General features: G+C 42.8%; 1 protein-coding gene across 1 annotated transcript in view; it reads right to left on the bottom strand.

Annotated features, from left to right (window-relative positions):
- The window catches only part of jarid2b (jumonji and AT-rich interaction domain containing 2b), a 105,427-nt gene extending 95,607 nt beyond the window's left edge, over positions 1 to 9,820 (bottom strand). The window contains 1 exon segment of the mRNA XM_030788683.1: positions 9,370 to 9,820. Coding sequence (XP_030644543.1) covers positions 9,370 to 9,414 — 45 coding nt within the window. The 5' untranslated portion in view covers positions 9,415 to 9,820.
- Positions 9,821 to 18,304: the final 8,484 nt, after the last annotated feature.

Genomic DNA, 18,304 nt, shown 5'->3' with positions numbered 1-18,304 from the left:
TGTCTGGGAAGGGAGTTGAAAAGGGAACCCCAAAGGGAGATGTGAGGCTGAACTTTCCTCTCAGACATAGACATGGCGAACCTGTCTTCGTTTTCTGGGACAGAGGTGTCTTTTGACGTCAGTACGCACGCGAGGTGACTCAGAATGGAGAAGCTGTTCTCCTCTCTCTCTCTCTCAAACACACACACACACACACACACACACTCGCTCTCAGCTCACAGAGACACGGCTGCAGTCGCCACGCTCAAAAGAATTTCCACAGGAAGATACTGCCAGTAGAGGAACCACTGTGTGTCTGAAAGTCACTCTCCCTCTCTCTGTCACAAACACACTCACACACACGCATGTGTACTCGCACACACATACACACACACACACACACAAACGGAGAGAGAATAAAAAAAGAGAACAAACTGAAGAAAACATTTTCAGAACCAAACTATACCCAGGAAGAAGAAAACGAAAAAGAGGTCTTTTTTTCTTCTCTCTCTCTCTCTTTCAGAATAAACGTGGGATGACTGTGAGTAATTTGACCATTTTTCTTTAGAAATTATGACACCTTCCATTTCAGCTAAATAACAAAGTTCCAATTAGAAGGTGACTAAATTCTGTATTTTTTCTTCATATATTATAATTTTACTGGAAATAGAGATCTATCACTCGACACTAGGCCTACTGTAATAGATTTGTCCAATCACTGCAACAATTAGTTTTATTTATGCGTCGTTATTACTTTTTCGTTTCACCGTAAGACCATTTCTTTTAATCGGTCACAATGTAAAACTGCCGAATGTATCTAAAATGTTGCCATTTCATATAGATAACGCAGCGTAGCATTCCAGGCAAGGGCACAGACACACACACACAAAATCTTGGGACACCCCAAACTCTACATTCAAGGATAGAGCTATCAAGAAGCACAGTTTAACTTGGATCAGACTGGCTGAAGCAAGCAAAGGAATGAAGAAAGAGGTGCATGAATGATGAGGAGTGGTTGTGCGATTAGCGCAGAGTCTGGCGGACACAAAGACAAACCGGAGCTAAAGTGAAGTGTACGGAAAGCTGGCAGCTAGTACAGCTGCGGTGGAGGCACTTATCAAATCCAGACACTCAAATCAATATTCCAAACTCTCCCCGGTTGTAACTCACAGACACGTGGAAAAAAAAACCTGAAAGGCTATTATGTACGTTGAAACGCGTGAAGTGTAGGTCCGTGCGTGCGAACACTGGCGAAGGAAAGTTTGCATGAATGTCAGTTACGAAGGAAGCCAAGCATGAAGCAGAAGAAGGAACCACCGAAAGGAAAATCTCTAGATCCTTCTGTCCCAATGATACCCTAAATAGCAAATGCCGCACGTCTAGTATTTTTGTTTGTTTCACATCTTTATATGAATAGCTCGTAAAGTTGTTAAGAGACATTAGAATCATAGCCGAGCAGCCAACAACACCCACCCCCGCCCCCTAATACTGTCATCCCTCACTCTCTTCTTTCACACACTTGGTGTGAGCGACACTATTTTCAGACACTCGAGGGCCGGTTGTGAAAAAGCAGCGAGCGACGCTTCTTCCTAGCATTACACTAGTTGCTATGGAAACGTGGTGGCTAGGCCCCTCTGATGGCACGGCGTTTTAAAACGCACCTTTTTTTTTGGTCACTATGGTAACCCGGTCTGTAAGTACCTTAAATTTTGTTTTCTTATCAAATGTCATGCTTCCTTGGCTTTATATCATATTCTGCGATGCAATATTCTAATATATGCATGTGCGTGTAGAGTGTGTATACACACACACACACACACACACACACACACACACATATATATATATATTAGATTTCGTGCTAAGCTTTGCTTAAGAGGTAGACACCAGTCTCACAGATATTGAAATATTAAATTCCAACCAGCACAACAGCTGTTAAGATACTCTAAATATACTTAGTTTGTCCATATGTCTCATGAGTTTTCACTCTATAGCCTGTAATTTGTCCTGAAGCTAGGACAGACCTTGTCCCTTACACACTGCAGAGTTTCTAAAGCTATCAAACACAATATCCCAGCTGCGAGTCACTGTACAATCCTACAGGCCTCAAAGAACATTCCTACTTTCCTATTGTGAGGGGTTAAAAGCCCTCCATATACAACAGTGGCTTTTAAATAAGTTACAGATTTACAATATTGACTGACTAACATCATTTAGTTGAAGTGGCCTAACACTGCACAGATCCACAACAAGCCCTTGAATGGCTAACTGAACAAGTTGTGGGGTTGGGACCAGCAATGAAATTCACTGAAATATGAAATTCATATTGCAATCTGAGCAGTGGGACGGCAATTTCCATACAGTAGTAATCTCTATGAAAAACTGCAATATTCAAGTATTACTAAAAATGGAAATGGCCTCAGCTCTGAAAACACCAACACACAAGATATTTTATTCTTTTTAAAACTCTTCCTTAATTGTGGGTCCAATACAACTAGAAAAGCAAAAGATATATATATATATACATAGGAATGAGAAGGCTGAAATTAGATATCAGGTTTTTGTGGGCCTGTTGATTGAGGCAGATAAAACTCCACACAGTTGAAGTTACAATTCTAGGTGACAAAAGTGGAGAGAGATTCCAGAGTTTCCTATGGCAAAAGAAAATGAAATAAGACACCCACGAGAATAAAACTCACCGTACTACCTAACCACACTTCTACAACCAGAATTGAGAAGAAAATGGCATTCATCCAACCGAGAATATGAACATCTTCTCTCTCTCTCTCTTTTCTTTTCCTTTCTTTCTTTTCTTTTTTCTTTTTTTTTGGTGCTCGATGCTGAACTCAGCAGGTGTATTTACACCCAGGATTTCTGCCAAATGCTATGCAGACTCAACATCATTCAGATGGAGTTTGCCCATTAATCTGATCGAAAGAGAGGTCATCTTTCAGAGCATCTCTCACACGCACGCACGCACGCACGCACACACACGTAAACCACAAAGACTGATTTTAAAAGGCAGAAATGATTAGAGTTTAAGCCACATCCTCCTTACAGTGAATGATAAAAGTGTATGTTTATGGTGGACTACAGGGTGCTCTGCCACTTTAACTGGGTCCCAGGTCAGAGAGAGAGAGAGAGGAAAAGCCCCAGTTAATGACACTGATACTTCTTACAATCAGTTTGCCTCAGTTCACAACAGAAACAATGGCTCGTGGTTAGAAAACAACCGGATCCAAACTGATCAAAAATAACATTAGAAAAACCCACAATCGATATGATGGACACACACAGGCAATGACACAGTCAAATGTCCACAGTGAAGCAAGATGGCTAGACTTCACCTAGAGAGTCATGCAACCAGCGAAGAGATTCAAAAGAACAAAATTGAGCCATGTTAAGTACAAGGAGAAACCAAGAAAGACTTGGTACGGTAAAAAAGAGAGGGGGGGGAACCCCCCCCCCCCCAAAAAATTATAGCATTCCTATTGAATAGACTGGGGCAGTAGCCTAGAATTACCACTCTGTAATGGGAATCAATATTGAGAAAGCTGCCACCAGTCCTCTTTATCCCCGTAGGCTTAATTCACACGTCCTGCAAGTCGTTCCTAGCGTAGTGAGGATTATAAAGGATTGAGAGAGAGCGAGACGGGGGGGAAAAAAAAAAAAGAGGGTGAGAGAGAACAGAAATAACACTTTTAAACAATTATGTGCTCTTACGTTTTGGTGACTCTGCGCAGCAAGGTGCTACAGTATACTTACTACTGCAAAATATGAAGTAAATGAGGAATAAAACTCTCAGCTAGGGCCTCTGTGTGTGTGTGTGTGTGTGTGTGTGCGCGCGCATGTGTGTTTAGGTCCCTCAGGGCCAGCTGGAGTCCTGCATAAAACACCTTCTTGGAGGCCCTCTCGGAACCACTCTGTCTTCTGCCCTAATCCAACAGGAACCAAACGTTTAAGATCCAACCAAAGACAAACCCAGAGTGATGACTCAGCTAGTCAGGGACATCGTGTGCAGCTTAGATGGCAAGCTTACAAAAACACACACCCTCTCCCTCAATGCCTCACAAACACACACACACACCACACTTACTTACTTTCTTTTTTCTCTCTCTCTTACTCAAAAGTCTCAAACACACACACACACACACACACACACACACACACACACACACCTCTGGGTTTGGCCAGCTGTCATGGCCATCCTATCTTCTCTCTAGAGCCCAGAGAAGAGAAGCTCATTAATCAGGGGCAGAAATAAAGCCAACTCACGGTGTGCATGTTCCCACATCACCACCAATACAGAGAGCACATTCTGAAATCGCGCCGAAGAGAAGGACGGAGACAGAGAGAGAGAGAGAGAGACGGAGGACAAAACATTCTACATCAGATAAAAACTTCTCTTGTAACTACAAAGACTAAGGGAGAGACAGGGGGAGGTGAAGGAGGAGAAAAAAAAAAACAACTCGTCTGTGTGAAGCAGTAAAGCTGTGACACGTATCAAATGCTGCGCTTGCCTTTTATCTGCTCTTTATGTCATAAGGGCAAACTCCTACCATTACATGCTCTCATCTGCATACGCAGCTTAAGCCACTCCCCCACATCATATCCTCAGTTGGACTCTAACACACTGACTGAGGAACTATGTGAGAGTGAGAGTGTGTGTGTGTGTGTGTGTGTGTGTGTGTGACTACTGATAACTAAAAGGTCGTATTGCATAATGCACCGAGTCCACGACGGCTACAGTAATAAAGCAGGCAAGGACTGTGAGAAAGCCAATGGTGATTACGCTGGGCCACGAGAGAGAGAGAGAGAGAGAGAGAGAGAGAAAAAGAGAGAGAGAGAAAAGGCCCAAAAACTGCAGCGTTACTCACAGGAGCTCCCGGAATGACGTAAAAAAAAATAGAACAGTGTCTGCTGGCAGAAAGCTACAGCAAAAAAAAAAAAAGAGGGGAGACAAAATAAAAAAATAAATCAATAATTGAGAGCATTCGCTTGCCAACTCTGCTGCCTTCCAAACGATCTGGCACTCTGCTCTGGTCTGCAGTAGTCTTACACTGCACCGACAACAGAGGGACAAGAGAATCGTACGTTTATACCACACACACACACACAGTCACCGTGAGAGCTTTCCTTGTATCTGATGACGGAAATACTTGCAATGACCAGTAAAGGGAATAAAAAATGTTCGCAATGTCCGGTACGAAAGATGAAACCTTTGTTTGAGGCAAACTGCTCAGGTTCGATAAAATGCTCCCGGAGAACAAGTATTCAGACCCCATCACAAAAGCAGGCCTCCCGAGGTTTGATCCATGAATTTTGCCATGTCACACCCTTTAATAAAAACACACGCACATTTTTAAAGAGATTATTTGCATTAAAACAGTGGGTTAAATGAAGCGCGTATGAGCCAATGATATAGACACACACACACACACACACACACACACACAGCCTTGTGGCCCTCTGCTCATAGATGGACGCTGGGCCCACATTTACATTGTAATGCTGAAGGACAGAGAGAGAAAGAGAGAGAGAGAGAAAGAGAGAGAGAGGGGGTGGGTTTTTGGGAGGGGACACAGAGGGCCTCGGCCTTGCTCTCTGTTTTTGTTTCCTCTTTTTGTGCACCACACACTGCAGTGGATTTTTCAACTTGGCCCTCATCAGTTGTGCGCCTGATGAAACAAACAGTGACAGCTTCTTTACATTTGTAAAGACTCCTGCAGCAGCTGGGCTTATCCCACCACACTGCCGTGAATCAGTGCCTGACCCCAGCTGGGCCAGCTCAGAGACACAGAGCGAGAGCGAGAGAGAGAGAGAGAGAGAGAGAGAGAGAGAGAGAGAGAGAGAGAGACAGAGAGACAGAGAATGAGCGAGTACAAGGGAGAGTGAAAGAGCAAAACAAGAGAGCAAGTGGGCGAGCTACGCTCCACACAAAACTGGTCATGGTTCCCCCCCTGGTTCCCCCTTGTACCATGTGCCATGTTCACTTCAACTGAACAAGAGCACAAATGAATCCCTTCAACCCACATTCATTAGCTTAAGTCCCCCATATCTCCAAATAAACACCGTCCTACTCCCAAAAATATCTCTCATAAATGAATGAATGAATGAATGAATGAATACATATACAAGCCATCTGTCAGGACAGGATAACACAGTCAGGAGAAGGTCATTAAATAAACCAGTTTTGAAAAACAGCAGTGACGGTTCACTCATCTCTTCTTCTTCTTCTTTTTTTTTTTTTTTAACCGTAAGAGTCCATCAGTCAAGGATGCCCTAATTGCATTTCCATGTTTGCTTTTATTAACATCTATTATCATTTTTCTATCCTTTCTTTCTCTCTCTCTCCCTTTTTTTTTAGCAGCTGATGAATTTTAATACCATTCACACCGCATGTGAAGAGGGAGAGAGAGAGAGAGAGAGAGCAAGAGAGAGAGAGAGAGGGGAGAGGAGGAGGAGAGGTGGGGGAGAAACAACTTGTGCTCCTGTTCCAGGGGAAATGGTTAAGCCAAGCATGTATAATTGTCTTACGCTAATTAAGGGGAGGTTAAATCAGAAGAGCCAGGAGTTGGGTCCCGTCTGAGAGGCCTCTGGGATGTTTTTGTTATTTGCCTGTTTTTTGGTTCAACCAGATTTCACAAACACAGTAGCCAGGACAGGCGCAGATGTGACCCGCACAAACCCAAGTTCAACGCGGTCCAATTCCGCACAACTTAACCGTATAAGCACCACACAAGCAAATACGACGATGTTAAAAATCGTGCGAGCTAAAGATAAATGAACATGTAAACAAAATACACATTCGATAAACTTCGCCTGACAACTCTTATTAAAAGCAAGGTCTCTATTTTGAGTGACAGTGTCTGGTCTCAAGACACATTCAAGCTTTCTGACTATACTGAAACAAACAAACAAGAAAACAGAATTTTTTCTTTTTTTTTTTTTTGAAATTCTGAAAATGAAGATGTTCAGAGGTGACACGACAGGCAAGCAGCAGAACTGTAGTGAAATTTTCCCTCAGAGAAATCACATTCTGGTTAGATATCCCTGAAGGCCCATTTACAGTGAGAGCAGAGAGAGAGAGAGAGAGAGAGCACTTCTGTTAAATACGTGACAGAGTAACCATGCAGTCAGGAAGCATTTAGACTGTACTTCTTTGTCCACGTGCAGTCTTACCATTCTGAAATAATATTTTAAGACTGCCAGAGAGAAGGCACATGCCAAATAGGATTGAGAGAGTTAACTAGCCATACAAAAACACTCCCACACATGGTCCCACTCTGAATTACCTTGTTTACTCTGATATTGTCATCCCTTGAAAATTCAGGAGTGTTCATTCACATACTACAGGATAATATTTGTCATAATAAGTAACTAGTCAAACTGAGTTTACGCTTGTTTATACTTTCCATGTTTCATTTGCATGTGAAGTGAATCTAAGTATAATCACATCCAGATTACGTGGTTATTGCAAAAAAACTTTACGTGCATAACTCCTTATGAGGAAACGGAATTGCAACGAATTTAGAGAATGCAAATTACGTCTCTGGGGAAAGTGTACGTAGTTAGGCCTCAACACGTTTGGAACATTTCATGCTGATTCGCTTTGTTCGTGGAATCGAACCAGCTTTGTGACGTCATGTCAACACAAGACTCTACGAATTTCTTCAGCGTAACATCAATTGACCTGTTGCTGGTCCTGACTAATTCAGAACGAAACGAACCTAGATATTAGCGAAAACGTGCAAAAGCTGGTCTGCCGTACTCCATGGAATGGCTGCTAGGAATTAACTTCGAAGAAAACTTAAATAAAGAGGCCACGTGATCACTTTCTGCAGCAGCCAAATTTTTTTGCAAGCGCTAACCCTTTCTGGGAACAGTCTCACGATCACTCCGGATTGCCTTATAAATCCGATACCAAGCTTACGTTTAATGACCAAGATTTTCTTCTTTTTACATCATGTGTAAACTAAAAACTTCCACAACAACAAAAAACTAAAGATCCTGATCAACTTGTATAAAGAGTCTCAGTTATTTCAGGGTTAAATTGTCCGGGTTGCTCAGCTGGCTCCGCTGCAGGACACACGTTTCGGCTTTGTTTTGTTGGTCTTGCTAAATTCCGCTTACAGCAAAGTAATCAGCTGCCCAAAGTTAAGAAGGCAGAATTGCCCCTAAATCGTTTCCATATCCTTTTCACTAATTCGCCGGTTTTAACTATTACTTGAGACGATAAAAAATGGTTGCTGGTCCCTTTACACGCGAACCTCTGCAATGCGACTGGGAAAAATCTGCCTCCGTAAAACGACACTCATAAACAGCGTTGCGCTTAATCAAATCTCCCTTTAAACATTTCGAGTGGCGTGCATTTGGATGCTTTCACGTGCTTAAACCATTAACCGCACACGTCCCCCTCCGAGGTGCAGAAAAGAAACACATCTAGTGTCTGAAATCCGTGCTCTGCGTACCCCGGCTGCTGCAGCAATATCTTCCATTCGCTCAGACAGAGGTCACACACACACTCACAGGAACGTGCAGCACAGACAAAACTTAACGCCCGGTGCTCAAACATTCTACGAAATGCAACGTACACTCTTAACTTCATGCCTTTAATCCGAATTGACATGGGCCAAGTTTAACTGTTCAATAACGTTATCGTCTATTGCTTCCTTGCTCCCCTTGGTTAAAAGACATTTAAAGAGCCTTCAGACCATGCGCTTGCTATCCCCTTTGGAAGCTTTCAGGGAACGTGTTACACCTAGGTGAAAACTTATCAACAACTACTAATTGTTAGTGATATCGGATGTGCAGTAAACGTAGTGTTAGACCATAACCAATCACATTTTACACATTTGGCGAGGAGCTGCTCAGCTTAAGAGAACACAACCCGGAATACAGCTATGGGCGATATGGCTGTCTGTCCTCTCGTCTTTGAGCTAGAGAGCACCGAAGAGCAAACAAAGCCATTCTATTAACAATCATATGGTACAGCTACTACTACATTTAAATTCGAATTGATAACAGAGCCGATCGAGTAACCAATTTCAATGTCATAATATCGACGAGATATGAAACACGGGACATTTCGTAGTCCCCAAACCGATGGTAACTGTAAATGAGGTAGAGGGTTGGGGGAAACCAAGCAAAACACTACAAATAAAACCAGAGCTTTCAAAGCATTGCAAGCTTTTAACACATTCAAATACCGAAACAGTGTGAAAGACACACGATGCATTTCGAACCAACAAAAGCTTTCTACATATCAGCAAGCCGCTACGCGTAGTCCGTGATCAAAGTTTATGCATTTTCATCAAAACAGGCGAATCGGACGCACCAACTTAAGGTCATTCCCATCACTCTGAGACATCGAAATACAGCGATACTTACATATTTCTTTGGGATGATATTCCGCTTAGGTCTTTCCTTGCTCATTCTGCAATCCAAATGTTTTTTTTGTTTGTTTTTTTTGCTAAAGAGAGAATCGCCACATGAATTTCCTTCCTCGCTTCTCTTTTTTTCACGGAGCAAGCCAAAACGATTTAAATCCCCCGTCTGTAGTTTGCTCGCTTGGTTAGCAGTATTCCCTCTCCTGTACGTGCCTCTAGAATTTGGAATTGTCGATAAATCCCAAAATCAGACGAGCATGATGAACAGTTGAAGGCAAAACAAAAAAATCACTTCGACATAGCATAGTCACAACAATTCACAACAATAACTTCCATTAATAAACAGCTTGGCGTTCGCATACCCCCGGCTCTTTAAAACAAACATGTGTATTCGGAGAGAATGTACATGTTAGATTGAAAGTTACATCTTGTTGGAAGCCGGGAATTAAAAATGGTAAGAAATAAATAAAAATTAAAAAAAAAAAACCTTCGTGGTCACGTTTTGGCTGGAGCTAGCAGACGATGAGTGAACTCTCCAGCACCACTGCTAATCTGAACAAGGCAAGCTTCTTTCTTCCCTAGTTTCAGCCTATCACATCCGACACCACGCTCAGCGCCAACTTTAAAAGGATTTCCATATTAGGGACCGAGTGAGTTAAACCATCAGAAGCCGGTAGTTGAATTTAATGACCTATGAGATAAGAACGACTTTATTACTGAAACGCCTTCAGTGATGCAAACGATATTTCCAAATATATTTCACAGATTTAAATGTAACGTATCCTCTGGGCTTTTAAATGGTTCGAGTTCGACTATGTTCTGAGTTGAAAGTCGGGAAATATGCACCGTCAGGGCGCGCTCGTGCACTCATTACTTTTATATAGTTTTGTGTTGTGTGTGTGTTTACTGTAAAAAAAAAAAACAAACCGCGACGAGAGGCCACGCGGTCAAAAAGAGTTTCCTTTTCTCGGCTTTGCTGCAAACCTGTCACTTGTGAAGACACAAATATAATATACTGCCGTCTTTGCTCAGTAGAACTGCCTAGCGTGCTCACGAACGGACTGTTTGTGACGGGCTTACAGGTCATGAGGTTGAATAGTACGGATCAACTCAACCTCGCAACAACTTGATATCCTCAGTCTACTCATTACCTAACTTTTCATCCCTTTGGAACCTAATGATCGTAGACAACGTGTATCTCGTGTGTGTGCTTTCCCAAGCAACCACTGTGTGCTTTGTTTCCCAAAAGGCACAGTGTGAAACCACGTTCAAATGATTTCTCCTTAATTTTTGTATTGAAACCCTGCCTGGAAACTGAAAATCATACAGGTGAGGTGCAGCATACAGTAAGTAACCACTTGTGTCTCATTTAACTAAGCAACAATTACGTCTAGCGTTTCTAGAAATGACTCAAAACGAACCATGAGGCAAAGATGGACTTGAATGAATGCGATCGTGATGATTCATAAAACAATGTGTCATATTGAACGGGAATAAGATATCTGCCCCCTTCATCATGGGTGAAAGAAAATAACATCCCTCGCTTTCTGGGAACAAGTGACTCTGCACTGCAAAGAATTGAACCCCGTCTGCATTTTGTCCACCTAGGCAAACATGATGCTCCTTTTTGTGAGTTAGACAGAAAGAAAGAAAGGAAGAAAGAAAGACTATATCAAAGGAAATTGGGTGTTGCAAAGGTACATGTATCATACTGTAACCTCTTCCCTTTCAAACAGTAGCCATATCAGATGGATACATTTCACTGTGTGGGAGGACTATTTGCATAAACCTGAGTAAAGTATTGTGAGTCCATTTTGTCATCACCACACATTTATGGCAACTCATTCAGCTTGTGTTGTGTGCTATGGGATGTCCCATGCAAAACAGGGCTGTACTCTGCACCTAATATATTTACATGTTCACCACACACACACACACACCCATATAGGATCTGCATCAATGTTAGGACTTGGAAAGCAGAAAACAGACCTGGCAAGAGGGAATTTTTGAGCTTTTAAATTGCACAGTACAAATTACGGCAGTACAAATGCTTCTTGAAAGCTTTACTCAATCTTCTGACACGTCTGTTTCATACACCTCAGTGCCTTCATCCATTTCTGTCCTGCTATACTTCAGCTTATAAATTGCGGGTGCTTTCTATTTTTCTTGCTGACCCTGTTAGGTTTTCAAAAGCAATTTTTTTCTTCGCCCATACATTTCCAGGTTCTTCTGAGTCCTCTCATATAAAAACATGTATATTCACGTATGACAAATTCTACAGCGCCAACCGCGACATTATGGGAGTCACAGAATATGAATATAGGCTGTTTAAACTCTGCCTGCTGCGACCAGAACCTTCCATACTGTGCATTTGGCATATGGATCTGGCTGATCAAAAGAGCTGCAACATGCCTGCGAATTACACAGGCAGGCAATGGTGGATCAATAACTTAAAGATGAATAATTTAATTGCAGCCTGATGCAGCCAAGATATCATGTAACACATTAAATTGTCTGGCCTGTAAAACCAAAACTGAGCACGTTTAACTGCATTGGCTGCATGCAGGCTTGTTCGATCAATAATAAATTGCACAAGAGAACACAATTATGCTGGAGTGGTTCCGTTCATTTTGATACTAAACTGAGACCAGATACTCAGAGATGGTTGACCGAGAGGCTAAAGCCAGGAAACGTAACGAAAGTCCCCCCCCCCCCCCCACCACCACCACACTCACTGTGAAGGGGAGCAGTCTAACAGAAAACCGTTACCCAGTCATTTCCTGCTAACAAATGATTCCTGCACACTGACCCCTCTTTGAATGAGTTGCTGAGGACTGTTTTGTTCTGATAACATATTTGGTATTGGGCAGAGGCTAATTGCACAGGACATTCGACGGTTTTCAATGCTTGTGATGAGTCATTATTATCTGTCATGAACACATAGCCCCAATCCTATAGGATGAAAATTAAAGCAGTGAAAACGAAATTATTGATGGTTGTCCAAAAAAAAAAAAAAAAAAAAAAAGATAAAAGATACATACTCAAAATACCTCTTAAGAGTGACTAGACTGACTTGAGCTCTGTAAGTGTGTTATCCCAATAAGTCTCTCTCTGTATCTCTAAAATGGATGAATAATCCCTATCACTTTAGTCTTGGCCTATATATGTAATGACTCCTCGATAATTTTGGTTAAATGATGTATGGTAGCATGGACTATATGAAAATTGCTTCAAAATTCATTGAATTTCAGAGCATTGGAAGAGGCGGTGTGCAAATGAGTCATCAGCTATTTTATCATTTTCTGGGGCTGATTTTGAAACCTCTGCTTTCCTTGTGTTGCAGACACTAAAAATGACAGTGGACAAACTCGTTAATTTTGAGAAACAGCATTTGTGCGCATGTGTCTCTGAGCGTGTGTTTGTTTTGAATTTTGAAGGAGAGGGGTTTTTTTTTTTGTTCTGATGCTTTGAAATCTCTGTTGGCTCTGAGGCTGTGGAGACCCTACTGTGAGTGACATTTAGACCCAACTGAATCAATGAGACAGGCTGAGCTGGGCCTTACAGGTACTAATGCCAAAGCTTGAGTACACACACACACCCACACATGCCCACATGCACACACAGATGGGGTGTCCAACTATGTTCCTGTTGGTTCCCTTAAACCGGAATTTTTTTTTTTCCTGCATCCATGACAGCGTGCAGGCCTGGTAATGTGCACTGGTTAGAGAGTGGCATTTTAACTACCTGTCTGTGCGCTTAGCCTTGTGCTAAAGCCCTGGTCAGACACAGACTCAGCTCCGGCGAGAGACAGGACGGGGCAGGAATTGATTACAGCTTTCAGTCCTAATAGAACTAATTGTTCTTTGAGACAGAGCAGGCTCGCTAATTCAGGTTGATGCCTGCCGACCAAAAGCAGGAGACGAGAGGAGGGGAGGGAAGGGGAGTTGGGGATTTCAGTGGCTGAATCGAGATTGATGTATGAGAGGCGAGCGCTAAATCCATATTCATGTTACGAGACGAAATTGAAATAAATGACAGAGTAAATCAGCTCCTGCTCAAAGCGCTGTTTTTCAGAGGCAAATTTCGCCATCAGCGTTAATTGTTAAAGCAAATTCCATTTGACTGTACATAATGAGACGGTAATTTTTAATTTCGAACTACGTCAGATAGCAAGGCAAACTGTTGCTGTGAAGAATATGTTTTGCATCCCGGGGAGCAGAATGATAGGGATCCCTTAGAGCACATGACTCTGCGACGACTCCAGAGAATGGCAATTAGCGAGAAGAAACGGCATTGCAGTGGAGGGGATTGAACGGGTGAGACGAGGAGGGGTGACAGTATAAAATTACACACTCTTTTTTTTTCAGCTGTCCGTATATGATTTAAGTGAAAATCAGAGAATTTTAAAAAGCGAAACGATTTCGTATTTGCGGAAGAGTAGGCCTATGTAACAGTAGGCTAAACAGACACGGTAATGTTTTAAACGGCTCGTTGCGGAAGGGGGTCGGAGTTGCATTAAAAAGGACTGTTGAAATTTAAATCCTCCTGCTCCTCTCATTAAAGTGGTGTTAACCCTTCCCCCTCCCTCTGCCCCCGCTGCTCCGCGGAGACCAGTCAGGATCACAAACACATTGGATTTTATAGCTCTAGCTCCCCCGTGGTGGGGACTGGAATCCCAGACTACAACTACGGATAATTGGACACAGTCTCCAAATCCCCCCTGAAATGGAACTCACCTTGGGTAATTGCATCAGGTAAATCAAACGTAAACACTAATAATAGCGATCGGCAGCCGATGAGAAAACGAACGACTCTTCAGTAAAGCAGGTTTTCATTGACTTGTTTGGTTAAGTAAAATAAACCATGCTCTCAGTTGGGTTGTTTTTCTTAAGGTCAAGGCAAGTATTTGTGTTGTTCTTACTCTCAGAATGCCTTTTGTGTACTTTCAAATGCGTGTTGTGATAGCTGTGAAGAGCTAACATGAGCAGTGGTTATATCTCCAGATTCTTTTTACAGGCCTGTAGTCTCGCGGGGTTCCGCTGTCTCCAAGCTGGGTTTGTCGCCTAGAAACCGGCACCATCTGATCATGTGACCAAGCTTGTGACAGAGGTACTGATCTGTGTGCAGCATGGTTTGTTGTGGTTAACACTACAGACATTTCAGAAGTTTGCAGAAAATATTAAGTCAAATCATCAAGTCACAAATCTTCCTAAATCTGAAACTTGCCCATTAGGCATGAAGTTAGGTTTTTTTTTGGAACTAAAGAGAAGTTTTGTTCTCTGCTTTGAATGTTTGACACGAGATCATCTATGACTGGGTCAAACTTTCTCACAGGTCCACTGCCTGACGGCAACAGAAATCCTCCCACAAAAGTTATGCACACATTTGTAAAATATGAAAACAGCACTTAATCATTGGGTCAGACAAACTCCAACATAAAGAGTATGCCAGTAACATTTCAGTGTTAGCTGCACTCTGACCTCAGCCGTCCTACATGCAAATGTAATGAATGAATTCCACCCACACGGTCACGGAGTATCTCTGTAGGGATCATGCGTGACTCATCGGGACTGCACTCTGCTGCTACAGGTGGGTGTCTGAATGAACTCCTTGGGGTTCTGCGGTCTGGCCCAGAGTTTGTCTTTCATGGCCCAGACACCTGCGCTAGACACAAAAAGCCAGCCCTTCCGGCCCATTGTGGATCTTAGGAGAGAGAGACTGAGAGTGGGAGAAAGAGATTGAGAGAGACTGAGAGTGGGAGAAAGAGAGCGAGTGAGTGAGAGGGAGAGGGAGAGAGAGAGAGAGAGAGAAGGTGGGGGAGGGGGTCGCTGCTGACCTCAGCCACACAGAAACAAAGTAACACAAACGAGCCATAGCCAGAGACCAGCTGGACAGCAGAATGATGGACAGCAGACTGGGTGGTCTGAGGTAGTTAGAGAAAGAAAGAAAGAAAGAAAAAAGAGAGAGAGAGCGACTAATGATGAGAGAAAGAAAAGACCAAGAGCCCGATAAGAGGACACAGACCCCTGAACAAGCCTGAGATAGAGTGAACTGAATCAGGGAGAAAGATTAACTACTGAACTACTGAACAGTATTCACTGACTCCCCTGCTGAACATCGTAAATAAATGATAGTAACGCGTAAAGAATGTGCGTGCGTCCGTGTGTGTGTGTGTGTGTGTGCGCGTGCGCACGCGTGTGCACAACATTGTGAAGGACTTCCTCTTTAGGTGCGTCTTAAGAGCTAATCTACATCGTCTTGTTTACTTTCCACCATAATAACAGGTGTGATGAAGAGCAACTGAGTGATTTAATTGAGGATGTATTCAACATTTATATGTTGTGATCCGTCCTCTGTCAGACTGAGCAAACAGTTAGTAAAGCCCTTTTCATCTTCCTCTTAACTGTCAGTTAAGTAGCATCAGGTGCATTGTAGCCATTTTAGGGTAGCCAGCAAGGCCGACGTTAGGGGGGGTTTTTTTGTTTTGTTTTTTTTTTTATACACATTGACAGAGGCGCAGGACTGTGTCTGCTGTGTGCCTCTTCCATTCAGGGTGAGACCATTTAAAAAGACGTTTGAATTCAACTGTTGTTCCTTAGCATTAAGAGCAGCCATTTTAATTAATCCTCCAGGATTATTAATGGAGGGTCAATTGAGTCTGTTCTCAGAGAAGAATACTTTATAACCCTCCAGCAGAACAGGGGCATTCACACACGGGGCAATATTCTCTGTTTTTTTTTTTTTTTTTCCTATGCGGGGCTTATCTGAGTACCATGGTTTGCATGATAAAAAAAAAAAAAAAAGGAAGGTAATTCTTGCGGGAGGTCCATCTCATTTGCATATCCCCTGGGCCCTTGTAATTTAGCTACATATGTCCCTCTTCTAATAGGCTGGTTCTCTCTCTCTCTCTCTCTCTCTCTCTCTCTCTTTCTTTCTCTCTCCCTACTCTACAGTAAAGGTTGCCTTTTTTCATCTCCTGGCAAGATGCGTTCGTCTGCTCTATCGCTCTACGAGGCTGATTTGCAACTGAAAAGCTCTGATTGTGCTTGAGCTTAACTGAATAAGCACAGGGTTAATGTAATAGGAGGATGAAAGGGAGAGAAGGTGGTTTTTGTGTGTCCGACTCAGGCGTGTCAATCTCGCGCCCCATCCATCCCACAGGTGCAGTTTTTAAATCTCATTATGACTTGTCTATAACATTAGAAGGGAAAAAATGGTGGTTACATGTGCCTCAGGTGTTTGCTTGATTGGCCTCTCCCCACGGACAAAAATACTGTCCAAACCGATTTTTAGCCTGTCTGTTGAGAGGCCCAGTGTTTGTTAGATAGGGTGTTAGATGGACCACTTTCCAACGGGATTGTCACAATAATTTGTGCCATGCCTAATTTGGATCATTTCAGTTGGCTAAATCGAACGTATCGCTCAATGATCGATATACATCTGATCGCACCTCTCTGAAAAGACGCCGGGGCCTCTGTCAGTGTAAATATATCAGTTATATAATCGCAGCCTGGGTACGAGTTAAAAAGTTGGAAGTGGGCATTATTTTTAATGTGACGAGTGAACAGTGGAATCTGTGTTGGGCGGTCTGGGTTAGTTCTGAAGACCATCTGTTTAACACTCCACATAGAGATGACACTGAGGCCATTCTGAAGCCATTTGCTTGTCAAATGTGGCTTTGTCACGTGCCACCACGGTGTTATGGAATGATTGAAAATAACGCCTGAATGGCTTTGCATTTTGTTCACGAGCACATCCATGTATCTTGAACAAATCCTAATCCGTGTTTATTATTCTACATTTCAGCTCACGCGTATTAGGATTTATTTAAAACTAAAAGCTTGTGGGTGGGGGGTGGGGGGTGGAATTGAATGCAAATGAGAGAGAGAGAGAGAGAGAGAGAGAGTGTGTGTATGTGTGTGTGTGTGTGTGAGAGAGAGAGAGAGAGAGAGAGATTCTCTGATTCTCTTTCCCAAAAAACCACAAGCTTGGAAATTTTGCTTTCCTCATCAGCTGTTGCTAAATGAGTTTCGGACGAATTGAAAGGTTAATAAGAACCCCATTATGAAGTGCTTCCTTATTTTTCTTTGAGGAAAAGCCCATAAACATCCTCAATAACGAACTACGATTATGATGATATTAATTATCGTTACTTTCAATTACAATATTCTGAGCAAGCCCGTTCGTTATGCGGTCGGATCCCCTGCGGAGAGGACAGGATCTGCAGCGCTTCATTAGCTGTGCGTGATTGCGCACTGCTCTCTCTCTCTCTCACTCTCTCGCCTTGCGCCGATTTACCACTAATCAGCATCTCAAGTCCATTACCGTACCGCACGCCTGCTTGTCCCACTAAATAAAAGTGTGGAGCAGAGAACAACACACCAGGGGGGAGAGGGGTCAAGGTGTGGAAGGGTGGGTGAGTTTTTTGGGGTTTTTTTCGGTTCCTTTGTCCTGATTTGTCTCTGTTTGGTGTACACTGTGTATGTTTCTTTATTCTGCTCTCTCTCTCTCTCTCTCTCTCTCTCTCTTTAGGTCTCAAACACACAAACACACACAACCAGTTTCTTTTCCGTTCTTTGTTTACTGTCCCAGAGGACCTGTGCTGTGGTCATAAGATTATGAAAAGTTACACACATAGACTTCTCGTCCATTTTCTTCTGCAGCACATACACTCCTCTCTCTTTTTCTTTTTATCTCCCTTTCTCTCTCTCTCTCTCTCTCTCTCTCTCTCAGTCTCAGTCTTTCTCCTTTGTCCGGCGACATGAGTCATTGGTGGCAGCCCATGAAAAATAAAGGTACTCATGAATAGTTTACAGGTTGAGACTGTAGCCTGTGGAGGTCAGTGAAGATCAGCTCAGTCCTTCCTGGCACCGTGGGACCTGGTACTCTGGGGGCAGCTAGTGCGGTGTCAGGTTGAAGTTCGGCACTTAAACTGG

This window comes from Chanos chanos, chromosome 12 (assembly GCF_902362185.1).
Source record: "Chanos chanos chromosome 12, fChaCha1.1, whole genome shotgun sequence".
NCBI classification, from domain to species: Eukaryota; Metazoa; Chordata; class Actinopteri; order Gonorynchiformes; family Chanidae; genus Chanos; species Chanos chanos.
The sequence above is the reverse complement of the archived record's forward strand: the minus strand, read 5'-3'. Positions and strand labels throughout refer to the sequence as shown.